The 23,226-nt window shown below is 51.5% G+C and overlaps 1 protein-coding gene across 2 annotated transcripts in view; it reads left to right on the top strand.

Moving 5' to 3' along the window:
* The first annotated feature begins 12,925 nt into the window (after nt 1–12,925).
* Nucleotides 12,926–23,226, top strand: part of ARID3A (AT-rich interaction domain 3A) — an 86,949-nt gene continuing 76,648 nt past the window's right edge. The window contains exons 1-2 of one of the 2 annotated variants that reach the window (XM_029613446.1): nt 12,926–13,088; nt 20,174–20,602. In XM_029613446.1, coding sequence (XP_029469306.1) covers nt 12,973–13,088; nt 20,174–20,602 — 545 coding nt within the window. In that variant the 5' untranslated portion in view covers nt 12,926–12,972. The remainder of the gene's footprint in view (nt 13,089–20,173; nt 20,603–23,226) is intronic. The other variant, XM_029613447.1, reaches the window with a different exon arrangement.

Below are 23,226 nucleotides of genomic sequence, written 5' to 3'. Positions count from 1 at the left end.
TCTCACAGAAGGCTGATGTCAACATCCAGCATTGTCTCAGATGTGCAAGTGCAGCCTTCCATCATGTAAAGGAAACAGGTGCTTTCTTGATAATCCCCATATCAGATCCAAAACCAAGCTGATAATTTTTTCTAGCAGCGGTGATCTCCACTCTGCTGCACTGAGCTCACTAATGCACAATGTAGAGGAAACACACAAAGAGACTGGTGAAGTCCCCTCAGCATTGCCTGGAGACGATCCTCTGAATCCAGCGGAAGACAAGATGCACCAACGCCAACACCATGAGAATGGAGGCAGAGGGTCATTCCACATCAGCTTCGCTGGGCTGGCCGCATTGGCTAGACAACTGAGACCAGACTTCAGAATAAAGTTTTACTCTCTTAGCTCAGTCAATGTGTATCATGTTCAAGGGAAAGACAGAAAGAATACTTTTAAGGCTGACATGAAGTGGAACCTGATCATCAACAGGTGGGAGACTATTCCCCAGGACCACCCTAAGTGTAGGAAGGGTCTGCTGCAAGGATTTCAGCCCTACAAAACCCTAGGATGGCAAGAGGAGGGGGGGGGGAAAACTGGGACTGAATCAACCACCCAGGGCCACCCGTCCTGCTTGGAAACACATGCCAAAGTTGGGACAAGGTCTGTTGGCCCAGAATCAGTCTCTTCTGTCAACTCTGGAACCTCAGACAGAGACCATTGCTGATAGTGACATGCTATATGTAATTTCAAGTGTTTTGTATGCAGAGCGTAATACGTAATTGTATTGTATTATAATGTAGACCTTTAATTATAAAGTGAACTGTTTTTGACCTGCTTGGAATGCATTTGAATTCAGTTTGAAATGCATTGTGGTGCAAATTCAACGCAAGTGTCTCCTAGATACAGGATCCAGGAACTTGGGCTCAGGAAACCTGTTCTACCAACTGTGGTCTCATCCATCACTCTCTGCCTGCACATCAGCTCCTCCAGTTTCAGCTCACTAACAGCCTTTTAGTCCCTGTCTGAGACCTGAGGGTCACTGTTCAGCCTGTTTGCTTTATTTTTATTTAATTTAACTAGCTGCAGCATCTCTCGGTCCTGTCTTTTGCCTTTATTTGCCCAGAAGCCCTTTTCAGTAGCCACTCCCTATACTAGTTCTGCCTGTAATTCTGTTCACCCTCAGGGGGACTAACAAACCACTGGCCTCACTTCTGTGTGTTTACTACAAACTTTAGGGATCCTCTCTAAAGACAAAGCCTTGCTCTTGAAAGCTTTTAAAGCCCCATGAACGGAGGAGTCTGCCTGTCCACAGCGGGACAGATTATCCTCCAGCCTGCACATGCGTATTCCTCGCCTCAGTTTTAGGCCTTTGCCAGCAGATAAATTCTGATGTTGGGTTCACTCCTCTAGCCCTTCTGGCAGGCGGGAGCCTGCAGAACTGGTCTGGCTGAGAGCTGTCAGAGATATGGTCCTCCCCCTCTCTCCATCTGAACAGCATTTGCATTTGCCCATGCAAATGTTCAGTCCTGTCTCATTCACCAAATCTTAAAATAACTGAAGACACTGGTCTTGGGTTTGGTTACAAAAAAAACAAAAAACCCCGGCTGCTCCATATATGCCAAAGAGATCTGGAATAGAAGTAGCCAATGGCAGCAGTGCATCTCCCAAGTGATGGATGACATCATAAAGCAACTGTATGACATTTCAGTTGCAAGAATGACACAGGCACAAGCAGCAATGACACAGGCACAAGCAGCAACAGCTGAAGGTAAGCTTGAGATCAGCAAAGGATTCCTTCTGGCAGGGACCATAGTTGAATCTGAGGGGACAGGGATATCCAATACAGGGACTAAGTCTGAGTGGTTGGGGTCCCACCGACAATGTTCCCTCTAAGGATTGGGTTGCTGTGTGCAAACATTTCTGCTCATGAGCAGAAATGTTTGGTTTCATTACCCTGGAGCATTACTTTATTTAATGCAAAAAAGCCTATTAATGTTATGCTCACAGCAACCCAATCCTTAGGGGGGACATTGGAGCAGCATGCACACAAACTGTCTTACGCACACTCCTCAGACTCTCACACTCACTCAGTTCTCCTCCTCATTTCAGTAACTGCAACCCCTTCACTGCCAAACATTTTGAGAAGTCACAGAAACCCCTCAGGACTCAAACAGCAGCAGCTGTATCTATGACATGGCAGCAAAGCAAATATTATACCATGCCCTAGAACAATGGTTCCCAAACCTGTCCTGGGGGACCCCCAGCAGTCAGGTATTCATGATATCCGCAATAAATATGCATGAAGCAGATTTGCATGCACTGCCAACCAGGTTTGGGAACCACTGCTCTAGAACACTAATACGTCACCTAGAGATGTGCTTCGTTTTGTTTTATCGGTTCGGGCTTCGTTTTCGGGACCCTGCGGGAAATTTCATTTTTTTTTCCCGTGGGTCCTGATTTTCGTGTCAGTGCACGCTAACTCCCGTTAGCACGCACTGACGTGAACTACAAATTTTTCTGAAATTTCGGAAAAATTCTGTTTGTTTTTCGGTGCCCCCGAACCACGACGGACAGAACAGAATAAAGCCCTACAGGAAAAACTACAGGCCAGCAGAAATACTGCACTTCAATTACACATGCAGAGACAGATAGACCCTTACCTAACACAGAATAAGGAACTACAAATTAGAAACAGAAACATGCAAAAATAAAATGGAAAGTCCGAGAAACCAGACTCTGAACAGTGGAATATTGAAGAACGGTCAAAATACATATATGTAATGCACATTCCCAAAGATAACATATGCCAATCACTAAAAGTTCAAGATATATATGTTTTTAACCTTTGTTGTCTGATCTTATTTTTCCAATTGGTTGGTCCCAGGCTTTTTTTTTTCCACATTCCCTTTTTTGGTCTTTTCCTAATTCCTTTTACAGGGTCTCCTTTTTTCTGTTTCTTCTTTCTCCTCCTGTTTTCTTCCCTTCTTCCCTTCCTCCCTCCCAATACACCCACACACTGGCAGTCACACACTGTTGCGTTCGTGACTGCTCTATGCCCTCGCTCCACCCTCTCTACCTCTATAGCGATTTCCTCCGGGTCTGATGGACGGTTAGGAGCCGCGGCGTCTCCATACCGCCTCTCTCCGGCATCCCCGGACCGGCTCAATGCTGTGGATCCGCCATGTTCCTGATGACGTAGGATGCGCGTGCGCGCTCCGATGTATGTACCAACAAGGGCGCGAACCTCAGGGGCGTCCCCCTGAGATGACGTCATCCGCTTCCAGTATAAAAGGTCTCAAACTTTCGCTAACAGACTGAGTTAGCAAGGATTGAATTCGGACTTCGATTCGGACTCTCTATGGATTCGTCCAAGCTACTCTGCCTCCTCAGACTTACCAGGGGTACCCGCTCCTCGGGGGGCCTCGCTCTCTTTTCTCTATTTCAGATTACAGATAGGAACTGGTACTCGCTCCTCGAGGGCCTATGTTCCTGAACACTCTGAAGATTCTCTACTGCCTGGAAGCTATTGCAGATACAGACATTTGTGAGTCATCATCGCTCTCTCAGCACTTTCCCTGGAACCAGGTACTCGCTCCTCGAGGGCCACTCTTTCCAGCTACTGAGCCTCCTTAAGACCTTATGTGAGATCTGTTATCTAGTTCTGGCTATGAACACAGCATTCCCTGTCTACTCACTATTTACAGTCTTTCTACAGCTCAGCAACCCTGGGATCGCTTTTTCAGTATCTGAGGGACTTCAGCCCTGTCGGGCACTACAGCTCACTACTGCCACCTCTGGTGGTTCTACTAACCTGTCTAATAAAAGAACTATCTGTGTCTGTCTCCATAACCAAGCCTAGCCGGTGGTCCCTCTCAGGATATCCTCCTGGGGGCACTGTCATCTGCCATCAGCCCAAGGACCCACCTATTTACATTCCTCTACAGTTGAGTGCCCTCTCTAACACTCCGCTGATACAGATTGCTAACTCCTCCCTCTACAGGAGTAGACCATATCAGATTGCTAACTCCCTAGCAGATCCATAACAAGATTGCTAACTCCTCCCTCCGCGGGAGCCAATTCCTAACAGATTGCTAACTCCTCCTACCCATCAGGAGTCTTCAGCATCAGATTCATAACAGATTGCTAACTCCCATTTGTTTGCTCCTCCCATCAGCATAGCAGATTATAACACACACAGAATGTCACCCAGCCACACACATAACCAGGCTCTCACCCAGCCTCCCACTCCCACACCAGCTCTCAAACCCACCTCCACACACACAGTCTCTCTCACACACACAGTCTCTCACCCACCTACAAACATAGACCCAGTCTCTCATCCACCCACAGGCTCGTACCCTCCTTCCCACACACAAACAGGCAGTCACACATACACTCCACCCACATACACACTCAGCCTCTCACCCACCCACTCCTACACACCACCCACCCGGGTAGTCATCCATACTCACACACAGTCACCCCTTCCCCCACTCACACAGCCTGGTTCTCACCCCCACACCTGGGTACTCGTCCATCCACCCACACAAGCAATCACCACCTCCACCACCCAGGCTCTCGCCAGGCCACACAGACACAGAGTCTGGGCCTTGTCTTCAGCTGCCAGAGGGATGAGGTTTCCCTGGAGGCTTCTGTGTCTTCGTCCTCTCTTCGGCCACCAGTGGGGATGGGGTCCGCTGGCAAGCTCTTGCTTCCTCTTCCTCTTTTCAGCCACCAGTGGGATAGGCTCCGCGGCAGCTTGCCAAGTTGAGGGGTGGGTGATAGCAGGAGTCGTGTTTATCTGAATGTCATCTGCTGCCATGGGGCTGATCTTGTGATAAAGAGTTTTGAGGCTGGCCCCAGGGCAATAGATCACATTTGAATAAACATGACTCCTGCTGCTCAGGATGGGGTGTAGGGAGGTGCGATGCCACTGATTGGATCAGGCAGGGGGTTTAGTTTATCCCTGCCCAATCAGATCCCTGTGTGGGGGTGGGGGGAAGCTGTACATGGCTACCAAAAAGTTGTGGGCAGCTTAGAGCAAATTCTGAGATGGGGAGGAGGGGGTGTTCTAATACAGGGACTGAGTTTGAGGAGACAGGGTCCCACTGAAGCTGAAGGGATGGGGTCTCCATACAGGAGAGTCTGAGTGGACAGGGTTCACAATTCAGGGATGGGGCTCCCAAAACAGGGACCGAATCTGAGGGAACAAGGGCTGAGCCTGAGAAGATGGGATCCCACTGGGTCTAAGGGAATAGGATTCCCAATACAGGGATGAGTCTGAGGGACAGGATCCCATGCAGAAACTGTGGCTTCATGGAGACTCGATTTCCCGTTTTTTAGCTGGCTTTTTTACTCCTCATGATGCAGCAGAATGAGACTAAACACAGAGCAGAACATTTGCTTTCAGAACCACACGGCTCCTTCTTTATTCTCTGTGTTATAAAACCCAGCCGTGGCAAGCCGCGAACGGCACTTACCCCCATCCCTAGGGGCCGGTCGGACCGCCGGCACTAGGCATCCCCGCGGGACTTCTCAGCGGCAGCATTCGCTGCAAGTCCAAGATGGCCGCGGTCTCTCTCCCCGCGCGGCTTAGCTCCGCCCCCTGACTTCAGCTAGGGCCGCGCGGGCGGCTCTGGTCACAGATTTAAAGGAACACTCACCGGATATGAGCTGGTTCCTTCCTGCGGTTCCCTATTGGCTGGGGACTATTTAAGCAAGGTCTGGACCTCCAGTCCTTGCCTTGTCTTCTTGGCTCCTGCGTTTGTTTTGTTCCTGGTTCCTGTTTGTCCTCCTGAGCTGTTTTCCTGGTCCGGCTGACGTTCCTTCTGGTTCCTTGATTCCTGGCGTGGCTGCGGACTTCTCTGGCTTCTGACCCCTGGACTGGCTGCGGACTTCTCTGGCTTCTGACCCCTGGACTGGCTGCGGACTTCTCTGGCTTCTGACCCCTGGATTGGCTGCGGACCTCTCTGGCTTTTTGACCCCTGGACTGGCTGCGGATCACCCTGGTTCACGACTTCTGGATTGGACTTCTTCACGAGATCCGCGGGGTTTGCTCCTCGACCCGCTGGAGGCGCCAGCATCTGGATTACACGACCTGCAGGAGGCGCCTGCGTCCAGATCTTACCCTTTCCATCTGCAACCCCGAGAATCAGCCTCACCTAACGACGGTGGTCTACTCGATCATCGTCGAACCAAGGGTCCACCACTCGGTTCATAACAGTAAGACAAGGCCATGGACCCGGCGGAGGCCTCTGCTCTGCGGGCCATTCCCGGCCTGGCTCAGAAGATCATGGAGCAACAGGGTATGCTCGAAGCCATGGCCGCCTCCATGGAGCGGCTCAACGCTCGACTAGATGCGGTGGTAGCCAGCCAGCCCAGTGCATCAACCATGGCTCCACCGGTTGCTCCTGCTCCATTTTCAACGTCCAGCAGCCTTCGTCCAGTCCTTCCACTTCCAGCACCACCACGATACGCCGGAGATCCCCGTCTCTGTCTGGGATTTTTGGACCAATGTACTATGCATTTCCGGCTACAATCACCCTTCTTTCCAGATGACGCCACTAAAATTACCTACATACTATCCCTGTTGGAAGGCAAAGCCCTCACATGGGCCTCTCCTTTATGGCAACGTTCTGACCCGGTATTACAGAACTACCTCCAATTTATTGAACTATTCCGCACTACTTTCGAAGAACCCGGAAAACAAGCCGCTGCCGCCACGGATTTACTACACCTCCGTCAAGGCGGACGTTCCCTCACGGATTACAACATTGATTTTCGCACTCTAGCCAATGAACTCCACTGGGAAGAGAGAGTTCTTCGGACCATATATCTTGAAGGACTTTCTGCCAAGATCAAGGACGAACTGGCTGCCCGAGAACTCCCGTCCTCCTTAAATGGCACCATCGAACTGGCCACCAGGATCGATCGCAGATTGCAAGAACGAGCACGAGAGGGCGGCAACTGGAGGAGACGGTCTACTTTTTCTCAGATCTCTCCAACCCCCAATCCTCCGCCTCAAGGAGCCCATCCCAGTGAGGGTTCCAGGGACGAACCCATGCAGCTCGGAAGAGGCCCGCTGTCTACAGAGGAACGCTTGAGACGGCGCAGATCGGGGCTTTGCTTGTACTGTGGAGGCTCTGGACATCGTTTAGCTAACTGCCCTATTCGTCCGGGAAACTTCAAAGCCTAGGGACTTTGGGGGGTGTTTCCCTGGGTCAGTTTTCTCCACAACCCCCACTCACATTACCAATCACTCTCCATATGAACGAACATGAATTCTCCACGCTGGCGCTAGTAGACTCAGGAGCCGGAGGAAATTTCATTTTACAAGCACTGGTGGATAAGCTCCACGTTCCAGTTCGACTCTGCCTGCAACCTCTAATCATTTCTTCCATCCACGGGGAACCATTACCCGGCAGAATCACGCATCAGACGGAACCCCTGAATTGTTTTATTGCACCAGACCATTCTGAACAAATTACTTTCTATGTCATCAACAAAGCCATTCACCCTGTGGTACTGGGCATACCTTGGCTGCAGCGCCATAACCCCCAGTTTGATTGGACTTCCTTACGCCTGACACAGTGGGGTCCCGAATGTTCTGGGACCTGTTTCAAGGACTCCGGTTCCACTTCCAATTATGTCTGCACCTCGCCTTTGGGAGAATTACCCTCTTCATATCACCAATTTGCAGATGTTTTCTCTAAGAAGGCGGCTGATGCTTTGCCGCCTCATCGGGCGTTTGACTGCACTATCAAGTTGATTCCAGGTTCTATACCCCCGCGAGGACGAGTCTACCCTTTATCTGCTACTGAGACTCGAGCTATGACCGAATATATTCGGGACAATCTGCAAAAAGGATTTATTCGACGATCCACGTCGCCCGCGGGGGCTGGATTTTTTTTTGTGGAAAAGAAAGATGGGACATTACGCCCTTGCATCGACTACCGAGGACTTAATGCTATTACTATCAAGGATCGTTATCCTTTGCCTCTTATTGCTGAATTGTTTGATCGTCTGCAAGGAGCTCAAATCTTTTCTAAACTTGATCTGCGTGGTGCATACAATTTAGTACGTATTCAAGAAGGGGATGAGTGGAAGACTGCGTTCAACACCAGAGATGGACATTATGAGTACTTGGTAATGCCGTTTGGTTTAACTAACGCACCTGCAGTGTTTCAGAATTTTATTAATGAAATCTTTAGGGACCTGTTATATACTTGCGTTGTGGTGTATCTTGATGATATTTTGATTTTTTCTAAGGACTTACTTACTCATCGTCAACACGTGCTACAAGTACTACAAAGACTCCGGGACCATCAGTTGTACGCTAAACTGGAGAAATGTATTTTCGAAACAGAGTCTTTGCCGTTCCTGGGATACGTTATTTCTAAACACGGGTTTCAAATGGATCCAACTAAACTAAAAAGTATACAAGAATGGACTCAACCGAAGGGGCTAAAAGCCTTGCAGAGATTTCTTGGTTTTGCGAACTACTACCGACATTTTATTAAGGACTTTTCCAAGCTATCTGCGCCCCTCACTGCACTCACTCGTAAAGGGGCTAATATCACTACTTGGCCCACGGCGGCCGAAGAAGCATTTCAGGCCCTTAAGGACTCCTTTTTACGACAGCCCTGTCTTCGCCACCCGGACCCAAGTCGCGCATTTACAGTTGAAGTTGATGCATCCACCGAAGGTGTAGGAGCAATATTAAGTCAGACCACTGTCAAGGGTACGTCTCATCCCTGCTCCTATTTTTCAAAGAAGTTCTCTCCCGCGGAGCGCAACTATGCTATTGGCGACAAAGAATTATTAGCCATCAAACTCGCATTGGAAGAATGGCGACAGTGGCTGGAGGGGGCCCAGCATAAAATCACCATCTTCACTGATCATAAGAATCTGATTTACCTACAACAAGCCCAGCGACTTAACCCACGGCAAGCCCGCTGGGCTTTATTTTTTTCCCGTTTTGATTTTGAGCTCCGGTATCGACCTGCCAGTAAGAATATCAAAGCGGATGCACTGTCTCGGTCCTTTGTCTGTGAGGATGGCGAAGAGGTGTTACAGACCGTCATTGATCCTGCCCGTATCATTCTGGCACCTACTGTTCCAGTTCCGATAGGAAAGACGGTGGTTCCCAGCCGACTCCGTAACAGGGTTTTGAAGTGGGGACATGATTCCCAATTCGCTGGACATCCTGGACGCAAGAGGACACAGGACCTCCTTCAGCGCTTCTATTGGTGGCCGGGGATGTACAAAGACATTCGGGCATACGTGGACTCGTGTCCCGTTTGTGCCCAACATAAGACTCCAGTGGGAAGGCCGTGGGGACGGCTACAACCCTTGCCGGCACCATCCAAGCCTTGGACGCATATCTCTACCGATTTTGTGGTCGATTTACCTGCTTCTGAAGGACACACAGTGATTTGGGTAGTAATTGACCGCTTCTCTAAAATGGCTCATTTTACGCCCCTGCCCGCTCTTCCCTCTGCTCCTCGGTTGGCTCAACTGTTTATGTCCCATATCTTCCGCCTTCATGGACTGCCGTCCCACATTTCCTCCGATAGAGGTTCCCAGTTCACGGCCCGGTATTGGCGGAGCCTTTGTGCCAAATTTCAGGTTTCCTTGGACTTCACGACCGCCTTCCATCCGCAAGCCAATGGCCAAGTTGAGCGGACTAATCGTACTCTCAAGCAGTTTCTGCGTGCGTATGTCAATTCAAGGCAGGATGACTGGGCGGCTTTGCTGCCCTGGGCGGAGTTTTCCCATAACTACCATCGGTGTACCTCAACCGGCTCCTCCCCGTTTCAAGTTGTGTTTGGCTACCAACCTACTCCTCCGGTGCCTCTCCCTCTGGCAGTACCCTCGCCGGCGGCTCAGCTTACTGCCACTCAGTTCCAGCAATTATGGGTGCACACTCGCCGCATGCTCCGCAAAGCGGCTCTTCTGGCTAAGAAGTTTGCTGACCGGCATCGGAGGCCGGCGCCTCAGTTTCATCCAGGCGACAGGGTATGGCTGAGCACCAGGAACATTCGTTTGCGAGTCCCTTCGATGAGATTGGCTCCCCGGTATATTGGTCCTTTTTCCGTGGCCAAGCAGATCGGTCCCGTCACTTATCGACTGCATCTGCCCACCTCTCTGCGCATTCACAATGTTTTCCATGTCTCTTTACTGAAACCTCTGCTCCTCAACTGGCCATCTCGGAAGGCTCCTGTCTCTTCGCCCGTTCAGCTGGAGGACGACCCTACCTATCAAGTCCGTGAGGTTCTCGATGTTCGGCGACGAGGACGTCGTTGGGAGTATCTCTTGGCATGGGAAGGTTTTGGGCCTGAGGAGAACTCCTGGGAGCCCGCTACTAATATTCTTGACAAGGGTCTTCTCCAGACGTTTCACACCAACCATCCGGAGAAACCCAAGCCTTCTAGGGGGAGGCCTAAAGGAGGGGGTACTGTTATAAAACCCAGCCGTGGCAAGCCGCGAACGGCACTTACCCCCATCCCTAGGGGCCGGTCGGACCGCCGGCACTAGGCATCCCCGCGGGACTTCTCAGCGGCAGCATTCGCTGCAAGTCCAAGATGGCCGCGGTCTCTCTCCCCGCGCGGCTTAGCTCCGCCCCCTGACTTCAGCTAGGGCCGCGCGGGCGGCTCTGGTCACAGATTTAAAGGAACACTCACCGGATATGAGCTGGTTCCTTCCTGCGGTTCCCTATTGGCTGGGGACTATTTAAGCAAGGTCTGGACCTCCAGTCCTTGCCTTGTCTTCTTGGCTCCTGCGTTTGTTTTGTTCCTGGTTCCTGTTTGTCCTCCTGAGCTGTTTTCCTGGTCCGGCTGACGTTCCTTCTGGTTCCTTGATTCCTGGCGTGGCTGCGGACTTCTCTGGCTTCTGACCCCTGGACTGGCTGCGGACTTCTCTGGCTTCTGACCCCTGGACTGGCTGCGGACTTCTCTGGCTTCTGACCCCTGGATTGGCTGCGGACCTCTCTGGCTTTTTGACCCCTGGACTGGCTGCGGATCACCCTGGTTCACGACTTCTGGATTGGACTTCTTCACGAGATCCGCGGGGTTTGCTCCTCGACCCGCTGGAGGCGCCAGCATCTGGATTACACGACCTGCAGGAGGCGCCTGCGTCCAGATCTTACCCTTTCCATCTGCAACCCCGAGAATCAGCCTCACCTAACGACGGTGGTCTACTCGATCATCGTCGAACCAAGGGTCCACCACTCGGTTCATAACACTCTGGATGCCCAGTGAAGTGGTAACTAGTTCTGCGCAAGGGAACAGTTTACATCCCCAGGCTGAGACTATCTTCCCCCCTCCAAAGTAATTTAACAGGGGGCTCTGAAACACCTCCCTCCCCCAAACACTGCTGATCACCTTACATACAGGCCGATACAGTAAAGCGCGGCCGCAGTTGCCCCGTTTCTAACCCGCTGTGTACTCACAATTTGGCCGCGTAAGTCTAACCCGCGATTCACTATCTGTTTTTACCGATCCTTATCGCTTCTTTTACTCGACGCGTATCCCTTTCCACCCGCGGCATGTATATGTATGTAAACGATCCGATTAGCTATTCCCTCCCATTCAGTAACGTGCGCCTCAACTCGCCTTTTTAACTTGCAGTTTAGCCGCGTCTTTAATCTGCCAAATTACCGCCTACCCTTACCCCTGCGTTAGAGGCAGGGGTAAGGGTAGGCGGCAAACTTTCCCCCAGCCCCCGCTCACCTGCCCTGGCCGCCGGTCTCCGGGGCAGCCCCAGTCCTCTCTCCCCTCCTCCCGAAGCAAGGCGCAGGGCGAAAAGCGACTCGACATGCTATTAAAGTATTGTAAATAAAGTGTAACAAAAGTTAACTTACTTTTTCTTACAGTCCTCTCTGCCCTCCTCCGGAGGCACGCACCGCTGCTCCCCTGCCTCCTGGGGGCAGCCGGCGGCGAAAGCGGCTTCCAGCAGCCCCCGCCGGCGAAGATGGATGAATGCACGCCCGTAGTGCACGGGCGCTCAAGGCAGCAGAGGCGCATGAACGGGCGTGCGTGACGTCACGGCTTTCGTTCATACACTTTCGCTGACTTGGGCGCCCGTCAATTTGGGCGCTCAAGCCAGCGAAGGCGCATGAACGAGCGTGCGTGACATCACGGCGTACGTTCATATGCCCAAATTGACGGGCGTCCAAGTCAGCGAAAGTGTATGAACTTTTGTTACACTTTATTTACAATACTTTAATAGCATGTCGAGTCGCTTTTCGCCCTGCGCTTTGCTTCGCCTTAGGTTTTCTTTTGCTTAAAGTTGGGATCCACTTCCTGGTACCTGTCATTTCAAATGTCATTTGAAATGACAGGTACCAGAGCACCCAGGATACTGTATAGGCGCTGTATAGCGCCTATACAGTATCCTGGGTGCGCTGGGTGCGCAATCCATTTTACTGTATAGGCGCTGTATAGCGCCTATACAGTAAAATGGATTGCGCTTCATGGACACGCTTTGGACGCGGCTTGCATTTGCATGCCATTTAAATACAGTATCGAGCGGTATGTGATCCAAACTGTGCGTGCGGCAAAACTAATGCACCTCTTTCTACCGCACCTTACTGTATCGGCCCGATAATATCCAAATTAGCTGTTGTTGGGAGCACCCCCATAAGCAAGTTTCGTTCTCAGCAAGCTCCGTGCTGTGGCTGGCAACAGATGTAAAATTGTCAAGCCAATAAAGTTATTTGACTCTGAATCTGAACTGGGCCACGATTATCCAGTTCCGAGCTGACTGTAAGGAAGCACCGCTACTGCTTTTCCTCTTTGGCAGACGCTCCGAGGCCGGGTTACAGGTCAAATGATTGCGCCTTCAGGGCGGACTGCCGAAGAAGCAGGAAGGGGAGGCGGCGCTGCGCCGGGACTCTTTGCAGACGTTCCCTGGCCGGCAGCTCTTGCGCGACGCTCCCTGGCGAGCCCTGATTCACGGCTCAGGAATCCGCATGTGACCGGGGCTCGCCACCCAATGGGCGCACGGAGCCCTCCTGGGCTGGGGGAGGGGCGCATTAAACCCTACACCATTCAATCAAAGAGCAGATTAAAGATCTGGGGCCGGAGGGATCCGGGCGGCGGCTGCAGGTGGTGAGTTGCGCGCGCGAGGGCTGGGGGCAGACCTTGGCTCTTTGCCCCCTCATTACCGCGTGTTGCGTAACGGGCTCGCAGAAGGCACATGTCCCGGGCTGGGGGAGGGGGGCAGAGTATGGAAAGGGGGGATCGCTGGGGAAGGAGGGCGAATGTTATCACTCTCTTGAGCACGGCAGTGGGGTTGCTGGGGGAGGAGGGCGCATGTTATTATGAATCTCTTGAGTATGGAAGAGGGGTCGCTAGGGGAAGGTGGTGTGTGTTGTTATCACTCTGAGCATGGGAGGGAGATCGCCAGGGGAAGAGGATGCATGTTATTGTCACTTTCTCAGCATGGAAGGGGGGGGGGATCGCTAGGGGAAAAGGGCGTATGTTGTTATCACTCTGAACATGGAAGGAGGACCGCTGGGAGAGGAGGGTGTCTGTTATTTTCACTCTCTGAACATGGCAAGGGGATCCCTGGGGGAGGAGGGCGTATGAGCATAGAAGGGGGAATCGCTGGGGAAGGAGGGTGTATGCTAGCAGTATCTGAGCATGGAGGGGGGAGATAATGCGGGGAGTTTGCAAACGGGGGTGGGAGGCATATATTATGATTGCTTTGAGTAAGGGTGGAGGGTATTATATATTACTCTGAGCACGGGAATGGAAGTGAGATTGCCGGGGGGAGTTTGCAAACTTGGGGTGGTGGTGTATTTGTTAGTACACTTAGCATGGGAATAGATGGTCAGTCTGGGTGCTCCCTGTGAATGCCGTGGGGGTGATGCCCCGATCTTTTCCTGTCCCGGGGCAAGGTATGCAGCTGACCGGATCCTGTCAGTTCTACTTGACATAAGAGCGCTTGCATCGCGCTTTGCTGTTTTCGGGTGGACTGGGGACATTTAGAGGTGGTAACTCTGGATCTGGAATCGCCTCCCAAGCTCCTTGTGGAGATAGGCATGTTAGATATATATGAAATGATGACGGTTAGGGAGGGGGGATTCCTCCCCATTAGTGCCCTTCACTCTTGCAGAAGCCGAAGTGCACTTTCAGTGGTTTGATGGAGACTGGGTGAGCGAGTCGATGTCCCTGCAGATTGTGATCTTCAGGGACGCATTTTTTTTACCTGACTTCGTCCGTGTTAAATAAATGGGGGGGGGGGAGGCAATACAATTCTATCATACATGGGCACTTCCTCATTGCTGCCTGCTGCACTGACTATTAAAGCCTGCCTGCTACTCTTGTCCTTTTTGAGCTTCCTTATTGCGGTCGCCGCTTGCGTGTATGTGGCGTTCTTGAAATTAAAATCCTGCTCACTCCCCCCACCCGGTTCAGCATTGGTACACAACACCCACAGGATGAGGGATCTGTTGGGAACCACCCCCCAACACACACACACACACACACCACTGCTAAGGTTGTGGGAGACACATTACCCCCGTTTCACACTATTGAGGATTTTATGGCATTGTGGGGGAGGGGGATTTCTGAAGTTATTTTGCCTTGCAAATTTACCTTCACTTCTGCCTATGCACATTCATAACTGCTGCCTGGCTGTACCTCCCAGGTGGCTGACTGTACTTTCAGTATTAATGTATCTATTTGATGTATATTCCACTTTTTCAGAACTTCAAAGCAGATTACATTCAAGTATAGGTACTGGTGTAGAATTCTAGGAAGCCTTCCCTGGCATCTGGTCGTTGATTTTAGATCCATTTTGCCGACCTTTCTCAGTGACATGATGCAGGGAATGCTCGTGACATGATCCACCTTTTTTGAAGTGCTGTGGGGTGCTGCATGCAACCCCTCGGGCAGGAGAGGTCAGAACCTAGTCGGTCCCCCCTCTCTTCCATTTTACCCAAGTGAACATACTGTCTGCTGTTTACCCCCTCTGCCATATGCCCAGGGGGCACTTGCAGTTGGTGATCCAGACCCTCTTGAAGCAAAACATTCCCGGCTGCCCTTGTCCTTGTGCTCCCTCTGTGGCGTTCTTTGCAGGCTGACGCGATAAAGTGCGTTCATCTGAACCCACGGTTTTACCTGCCCTTGGGCGTGTGCAATCTGTGCAGGGAAACATTACGCTCAATGCAGGAAGGAGTTTTACCTGCACAAAACGTACGTTTAAAAAAAATGGGCGCTCAGATCAGCGCCCTCACATGGAACCTCCTTGCAAATGAGGGTATTAAGCCCTCCCTCCTAATGCAGAGAGGTGCGCTGGCTGAGTGTACAGCTTCTTGGCACTAGAAACTTCGCTCCTGGTCAGAGGGTGGAGTAAAGTTTCTAACGCCGGATCTGCCGTCAGGGCTCCTCCATTGCCCAAAGAGGACAAGTGGCGGCGGCTTGACAGTGCGGTTTTTTTTTAATGTTTTTAAGCCTAACCGTGATAGCTGGCTAGGAGTTGGGAGCGCAGGAGAAGGTGGGCCCCCTGGGGTTGGGAGCGCAGGAAAAGATTTGCTCCTCCACATGCTGCCCCGTTCAGCCCCTTCCCTCCCGGGTTGAAATGTGCGTTCAGCCCGGCTGACGGCGCATTTTGAGACCGTGGGTGCGCACGTTTTAACTCCCGATGCGTTAGCTCCCTGCATTAGAAGTTGAAAACAATTCAGCCTTTGCCTTAAAACCGTGCTCTGAAATTCGGCGCGCGGGTCCTTAACGCCCGGGTTATTGCGTCGGCCTGTTTGTCTCTGTCGGAAGTATTGCTCCGTGTGACGGAGGTGCCACCTTCCTAAATTCTTAAATGCCTGTTCTGATGAGATAAATCTTCGCTGTCTTGTTGCACTCCCCGCCCGCTCCTCTCGGGACCCTTGCCCGCCCGTCCGCCCACTCAGCTCCTTGGGCGCTGCCGCTGAGCTGCATAGTCCCCGTGCAATCGGGGCCCACGGCAGACCTGGAAAGCGAAAACAGGCTCTTGTTTGCAGGCCAAACATTTCAGCCTTGCTTAGGCTTTTCAGCTGGAAACAGAAACCAGTTTGCTTGGTGCCTGCCTCGGTTGGATTCTGCAGTACAATAAATAGTCCACGACCTGCGTTCCAGCCCGCCCTTGCCTCCTGCCTCTAGCTTAATGCCAGCTCCTGCCCTTTTTTGTGTGTCGGCGAAGAGCTGATGTTGATCTCGGACTGTAACTGGCTTTTTTTTTTTTTTTTTAAAGAGAGCCCCCGTGGTACCTTGTTGAATTGTTCTAAGTGCAGTCCCGTAAACTTGCACTGTTTACCGCTCCCTTTCCGGCCCGGTGTCCCTTCCACCTTTTACGGGGTCTGTTGGCTGGCGACAGCTGCGTGATGGTGCATGGTGACTTTGACCCGCAGGCGAGGTTGGATGCTGGCATGGCTGCAGGGCCCTGGTCATGGGTTAGGGGGGGGGGGGGGGGAACAGTCACAGGACTGCCTGCTTAGGATGCGGCTAGCCGGCTCGGCAACCTGAGCCTGCCGTGCATGTGACTTCGGGAAAACCGGATCTAAAGCGCTGGTTTCAGTGTCTGGAAAATAAACTTTTATCCACCTCTGTGGCCATCGCTCTGTGACAGCCTGGGGTTCCTGTTGCTGACAGCAGCATTCCTGCTCATGTAGTAACATAATAAATAAAGACCAAAGTGGCCCATCCAGTCTGCCCGGCTGCCACTCTTCCATTTTGGGCAGATGAGCACAGAGATTCCCGTATGCGGCCCAGCATATAACTTCTCCCTTGACCCTTTTTCCTGTCACTGCCCCCCCCGTATCTGTCCCGGGCATTTCCAAATTCCGTCCGTAAGCTATTTGAGGCCTTTGTCCTTTTCAACTTTTGCTTTTTACGAGACCAAATACTTCATCCAATACCCAGGCTCCCCTCCCCCACACTTCTCCGTTTTTTATTACCAAGTTTTGTAAGAATCTCCACAACCACCAAAGTTAGTAGGGCCGTTGTCCAAAACATCCGGCCTCCCCCCCTAGTTGTCGATGTTTGGGTTTAACTGTACAAGCCGCCTTGGAGGCCCAGTGCAGTTGGGGAGCTGCTGTTTAGGGTTGGAGCTCCTGCGCTGTCCAGGTCAGCCCAGTGCCTTGTTTACCATCTTGGGCAGATAAGCATACAAGATTTCCCACTCAGTCCCACCTCTCGGCCCCACTTCCTCCCATGTCCCTCCACCCAGCTTTTCAGTAACCAAGATTAGCAACTGTGTAGCCCAAATATCCAATTCTTAGCCCCCCACCCCCACCCCAGCATGGTACCTGGCCACCAGTAGCCTATGGCACCGAGCCGGGTTGTTTCTGAGGAGTTGTAGCCCACTGGCACCACCCTGTCTCCCCTCCCCCCCCCCCCCCCCATGACCTGGAGTGTCGAGGGCACTGTTCCCTCTAAGTTGGGAGCACACGGATCGTGAAACCCTGCGCACACAGCAAAACATATAGCGCGCACGAGAAATCCCACTAGTGTTTGCATTATACTGGCTCATGGCGTACAGATTTTAACTCTGCTTATAAAAAAAAAAAGTTGCACAAAAGAACATTTTTACGCACTTTAGCATTTTATAAAAATGAAAGGGAACATTGATCATGGGGTTGTGTTTCTATTCTCTGCCCTTGGCTTTGGCCTTGTCCCCCTCTCCCCTCGCCTTTGCCCTCCAGTGAGTAGAGAGGGTGGTGAGTTTGTAACACTGCTCCCTACCACTATCCTAAACTGTGACAGCAGACCTTAATGAAACATCTGTGGCGGATCCCAGTTTAATATTGTGACTGTTGTGTTTCACTTCCATAAAAATTAAAGTTGGGGGGGGAAAAAAAAAGTATGACATCAGATAAAGACCACTTAGGCCCATCTAGTCTGCCTCTACCAGCCCTGACTACAGCCACCTCTGCACGAAAGTATCTGGTGAGAAGCAAATGCTTCCTTTAATAGCGGTGTCGGCAGACCCGGTCATTTGTGGAGGACTGGACAGAGTCTCATGGTTTCTTGCCTTGATACCCGGTTTACGTGCATCCTTATCACCTCATTTCTGCTCCCTGGTCGGAATGGATTTTCTCTAAATATTAGGCATGGCGGGCATTCGGGTGGGGGAGGTACTCCACGGTTATCTTCTGTTGCCCCCGGCACTGGGCATCACTACCAGCTTCCCTACCCATTCACAGCACATCTTCTTAAGTCTATCTGGGCAGCTGTCAGCCCCAGCCCTGGCCAGCTCCTGCCTTGGCTGTCTGCTTCCTGATTCTCAAGGTTTGCATAGGATACTACTGGCGGGAAGTGGGAGGACACGGCACATTCTGCTCCCATGGTGGCCAGCTTTGCAATTTGTTGGGCTTGGTGCATGACTGTCCTAGGTGGGAGCGATTCCACCGTTAAGAGTTAAAACAATTGGGCTGTAATAGTGCGGTGGCAACCGTGCATGGCCCTTTTGAGTTTCATGGTTCTGTGCCAGACTGGAGGAGCAAAGCAGGCATTGAATCAGATGTGTGACCCCTGTGTGGAAGGGAGCTTCCCGTTCAGAAGGTGCTGGTTTGCTTCCTGCCTCGCCACCTTGGACAATGCCTGAAACTGAACCTTGAAAGGTTTTGAAGGGAGTTCCTTGCCCCATGCCATTTACTTGCAGTAGTACTGGGGGAGAAGGTAGCGATGTGCTACTTCTTCTTCTGAATGAGAGATTTTTGCACAGCAATTATTTTTGCCTGCACCTCTGTGCTTTAGCGAACCCACGCATCTGTGCACAGGGGTCTGCCCTGTATTGTCCCCCGTACAGAATTACAATAATGTGGGCACCGGCTGACACCATCCTTGCCACCTTCCTTTTGGTTTCTCTGACCGCAGGCTGCCTTAATGCCATTTATTTGGATTTAATTACACGCCAATCGAACAAGGAACCAGGCGGGTTGCAATAAAACTATAAATACGATAAACGTATAGCACACCCGCAGGTCTACGAATGACAGCGCAATAGGATAGATCCCAGCAAAGGTCATATTGATACAGATCCTCCAGGAGCCTGTCGGCCTCCTCTCACATCAGAAAGGCAGGGAGGGACAGAGCTAGAAACGTGTGTTTAAGTGTTGTTCACATTTGTAATGCTTCTGGAAAGCTGACACACCAGGGCTGCACTGCGTTTCTCCTCTTCCGCGTTATCCATTTGCCACTGAATTACAGAATCCGAGGGAGGAGGACTGCATGCAGCTTACCTCATCTGCAGGACCTGTGGTCCTTTGTTTCCCCTCTTGTCTACCGGGTTTATTTAAATTGGACTCCTTTTCATGCATTTACTGTTGTGACTTTTGGCCCTTCCCTTTTTTACAAGGATGCTTTGAGACCGAGCTTCTGCTGACTGAGCCATGAAGGCGCTCTGCCCTCTGTTTTTTTTAGTGGAAGGATAAAACCCAGGACCTGTTACACGACAGCAGATAAAAGACCAAAAAACGGTTGAGATTCACCCCCCTTCTGGTAGATGTGAATAAAAAAAAAATTCCCCACTGCACCCCTCCCCTCCCTGCACCTTCCGCCTGATCTCTCCGCTGTCCTCTTCTGTCCGTGCAAAGCATGGCAGTGTCCATCATGGTCATTACAGTGTTGGCCTCCGCACCAAGTGCCTCTTGCTCCAACCAATGAAAGTATTTTAGGGGGGCCTCATTCTCTGGGATGGGGAAGGAGGCGGGACCGTTCCCCCCACCCTCCGCAGAGATCCTTGTTGGTTGTAGCCCTGATGCCTGATACCTGTGCTGCTGCTGAAGCTTGTCCCGTATCTGCTGGGGAAAGCAAGGCTGCCACAGGACGACTAGTACTCGCTCTCTTTCTTCCCAGGAAGGGTTTAGCAGAGGGCGGAGGAAAGTTGACTCTCAAAAGTCCCCTTTTTTTCTGCGTTAACTACCTAAACGTTCTCGTGATTTTGTAAGCAAGTGGGGAAAAAGTGCAGCTAAGGAAGCAGGAATATGTGCCCTCAGTACTAGTGTCAGCAGCTGCCTGCCTGCATGTGGTTAGCAAGGCCTGCTGGCCTCCACGCTGAGTGGGAGACCTGGTGATCGGGTCTGGCTCTCCACCTGGGGGGGGGGAGACCCGGGCAATACTGCCTTTTACCTTGGTGATGAGGACAGTGTTGCTCCTTTCTTTACAGTTCTAAATGCCTCTTTCTTTTTTTTCTTTTCCTCTCTTCTCCCTATCAGGTTGGATGAGCCTCGGCCTAGCGGTGAAATTGAGGCCCCCGGAGCTGGGCCGGCTGCTGGCTGCAGGCCCCGCGCCATGAAGCTGCAGGCGGTGATGGAGAACCTGCAGCGGCAGCAGCGCGCGCGCCTGCAGCAGGAGCTTGAGGCCCGCCAGCAGCAGCAGCAGCTGCAGGAGCATCGCGAGCCCCCGCCCTGCGGTTACCCCGGCAACGGTGGTGCCGGCCGCGAAGACGGGGAATCTGAGAGCTTGCGCATACAGCGCGCGCAGGCGCAGGCGTTGGCAGCCATGAGGGCGGCAGCCGCAGGCCTCAGCTCCCACCCCAGCCCGGGCACATCTGACGAGAGTGTGCCCGAGGAGGAGGAGGAGGATGAAGAAGAGGAGGATGCGGAGGAGCGGGAGCACACCTCTGACCTGGAAGAGGAGGAACTGTAAGTGTGAAGAGACTCTCTGTCGCTCTCTTGTCGGCCCACCCTGTGCTACTCCGCGCTGCTCGCCCTCCACCCACTGCCACACTAACCCACTCCACCCCACCTCAACAACCTACCTCTCACCCCCACCCCACCCTACACTACACTAACCTATTCTCCCACCACACCTCTCCCCCACCTGACACCCTACAGTATGCAAACTCCTCCCACCCCCACCCTAACTACCCTATTCTCCCACCACATCCCACCTCTCCCCCGCCTGACACCCTATAGTATGCAAACACCTGACACTCCTATCCTACACTTTATTTATTTAAAACGATTTATTACTCACCTAGCCAGAGGTACAAGGTAAGGTAGAAACATAAAACAATTTAATTAAAACAAGGACAAAAAACCAGAAAAGGAAAGGAAATGCATAATGCTGCAGGAGAGAGGGCAGACAGCCACTTAGCTGAGGACTCTTGTCAGTTAGGTGCCATCAACATAGCTGTCTTGTTATTGCTTTAATTTGAGGTTGAAGAGAGATTCCAATCTGTTACACCAAGATTTCTTACTTTGGCCAAAATGGGAACAGAAAGGTCCTCGTGCCTGAAGGCTAAAGGGATCTCTGGAGAATATCGCACCTGCTCAGGATCATCATCTCAGTTTGGGGGTTTTTTTTGGGGGGGGGGGGGGTTTTTAAAGATTTAGCATAAGCTTGTTCTGTCTGTCCAAGTTTAATAGCTGTTAAGCAGGTTGAGACATGATAATGCAGCAGAAAAGATGGCAATAAAACCTGGATATCGTCTGCATAGATTCAGAGGTTGACAGCCAGCTCGGCCAGCACTCTGCAGTTTGGACTCTGGCAGAAATTTAAACAGGGTGAGCAGATAGGAGTCTTGCTGCAGCCTGGGTGTTGGTGGGTGCCTGTTCTCACCTGTATGCACAACCGGTCAAAGAGGATGCAAACTAATTAAGCACTGATCCAGCAATGCCAGAACCGGAAAGCTGTGAGAGCAAGATATGATTTTAAAGTGGCACACGCGGTGGAGATAGCCAAGAGCACCAAGATGGTGGCTCTGTCAGAACTGGAGCGAAAACATCTCTGCTCAAAAGCAACAGGGTCCCTGTACCGTGTGCTGCTCGAGCACCAAACTGAAAACCATCCAGAACAGAGTTAGCAGCATTGAATTCCTGTAATTGTCTGCAAGCCACTGCTTCAGTTACCTTAGACAGAAATGGAAGAGATGAGATTGGATGAAAATTAAGATAAGAAGTCTAAAGTAGGATGTACTGCTTGGGGAGAAGGTCTTCTGCTAAAGATGCAATAACAATATTGGTCAGAGTTGCAAATCGCATTACGAAGACCTTTTTAAGTATGAGTGACAGCTGGATTGAGGGGACCTGAGGGTGAGCTCCTTAACCCCATGATCTACCGCATCCCTTCCCACTTCCTCACACACTTACACCACTCCACTAACCAATCCCCCTCTCCTCCACCCTGCTTCACACCCCACCTTACACTACCAAGTCCTCTCCACCACACCCCTCCCAGCACAGCTCACCTCAGTCCCCACCCTGCACTACCCCCACTCTACACTCCATGCTACTCCTCCCAAGCCTCAATTTTCAAAGGAAAGAAATGCATTTTACCTGTGTTAATCAGCTGGCTGAAAATTGCCCTCCATTGATTATGGGGAAAGTATGTGTGTGGTCCACAACGTGCATGCTTTTCAGCCACCTTGAGGCAGTCCTGGGGGGCAAGAAATAAGCACAGGCAAATCGCAGTTTTAATTCTGTGTACTTTTTATTTTCCATGAAAAATGTACCTGCAGAAAAAGCACGTCCTTTTGCTTTGAAAATAGGTGCAAAGTCTGTGGGTTAAAAGTAGCTGTGAACTGAAAATTGCCACCCCAAACATTTTACTTTTGGAATTGTCAACAAGAAAAAAAAAAAAAGAAATAGCTACTTTTCTCTTGTGTTAAGCTTTAAATTTTCTGCTCTTCCGTCCAGGACAGTGTTTGGGGTCAGGGTGGTTGGTGTCCAAGAACGTCTTGAGGTGGTGCTGTCAGTGGGGAGCGCATTTCAGTGCAGGAAAGGCCGTCCTTGCCAGTTTTGGTGGTCCTGCTTGCATCCCAGCTGTGGGATGAGGAAATGGAGAAGACATTGCTGAATACCCTTCCCCTCGTCAGTGAGCTTCCAGTGAAAGTGATGAATGGGTTGTAAACCTTGGCACTGTGTCCCCTGTCCCGTCCCCCCCAATGCCAGTTTCACTAGGTGCAGCGAGACTGGCTTGGCTTTTAGTTTTGCGAGCTTTCAGGTTAGCTTGGTGCACGCCGGTTTTGTCTTAATACTGAGGGGCGCCCTGTACCATTTAACGTTTTGAATGGAAGTAAATTTTCCTGTTTTAGTTGTATGCAAATTTGTAGTAACCCCGTCATAGCTATCGTGGCCAGGTTACGATTATTAACGTGCCGTGGGTGACCGTGTGCCCACAGGCCACGGCACAAGCACAGCACTCGCTTTACTCGCCTCTTTCAGCAGTCGAGAAAGACCGTCGGAGCGGAGAGTAAACGGGGACGTGGAAAAGGGGAGTGCAGCCGCCCAGCCCGCTGCCCAGCTCCCTTGGCGGCCGGTCTGCC

The sequence above is a fragment of the Rhinatrema bivittatum genome, chromosome 8, assembly GCF_901001135.1.
Source record: "Rhinatrema bivittatum chromosome 8, aRhiBiv1.1, whole genome shotgun sequence".
Lineage (NCBI taxonomy): Eukaryota > Metazoa > Chordata > Amphibia > Gymnophiona > Rhinatrematidae > Rhinatrema > Rhinatrema bivittatum.
Note: the sequence above shows the minus strand (reverse complement) of the source record. Positions and strands in the feature narration are given on the sequence as shown.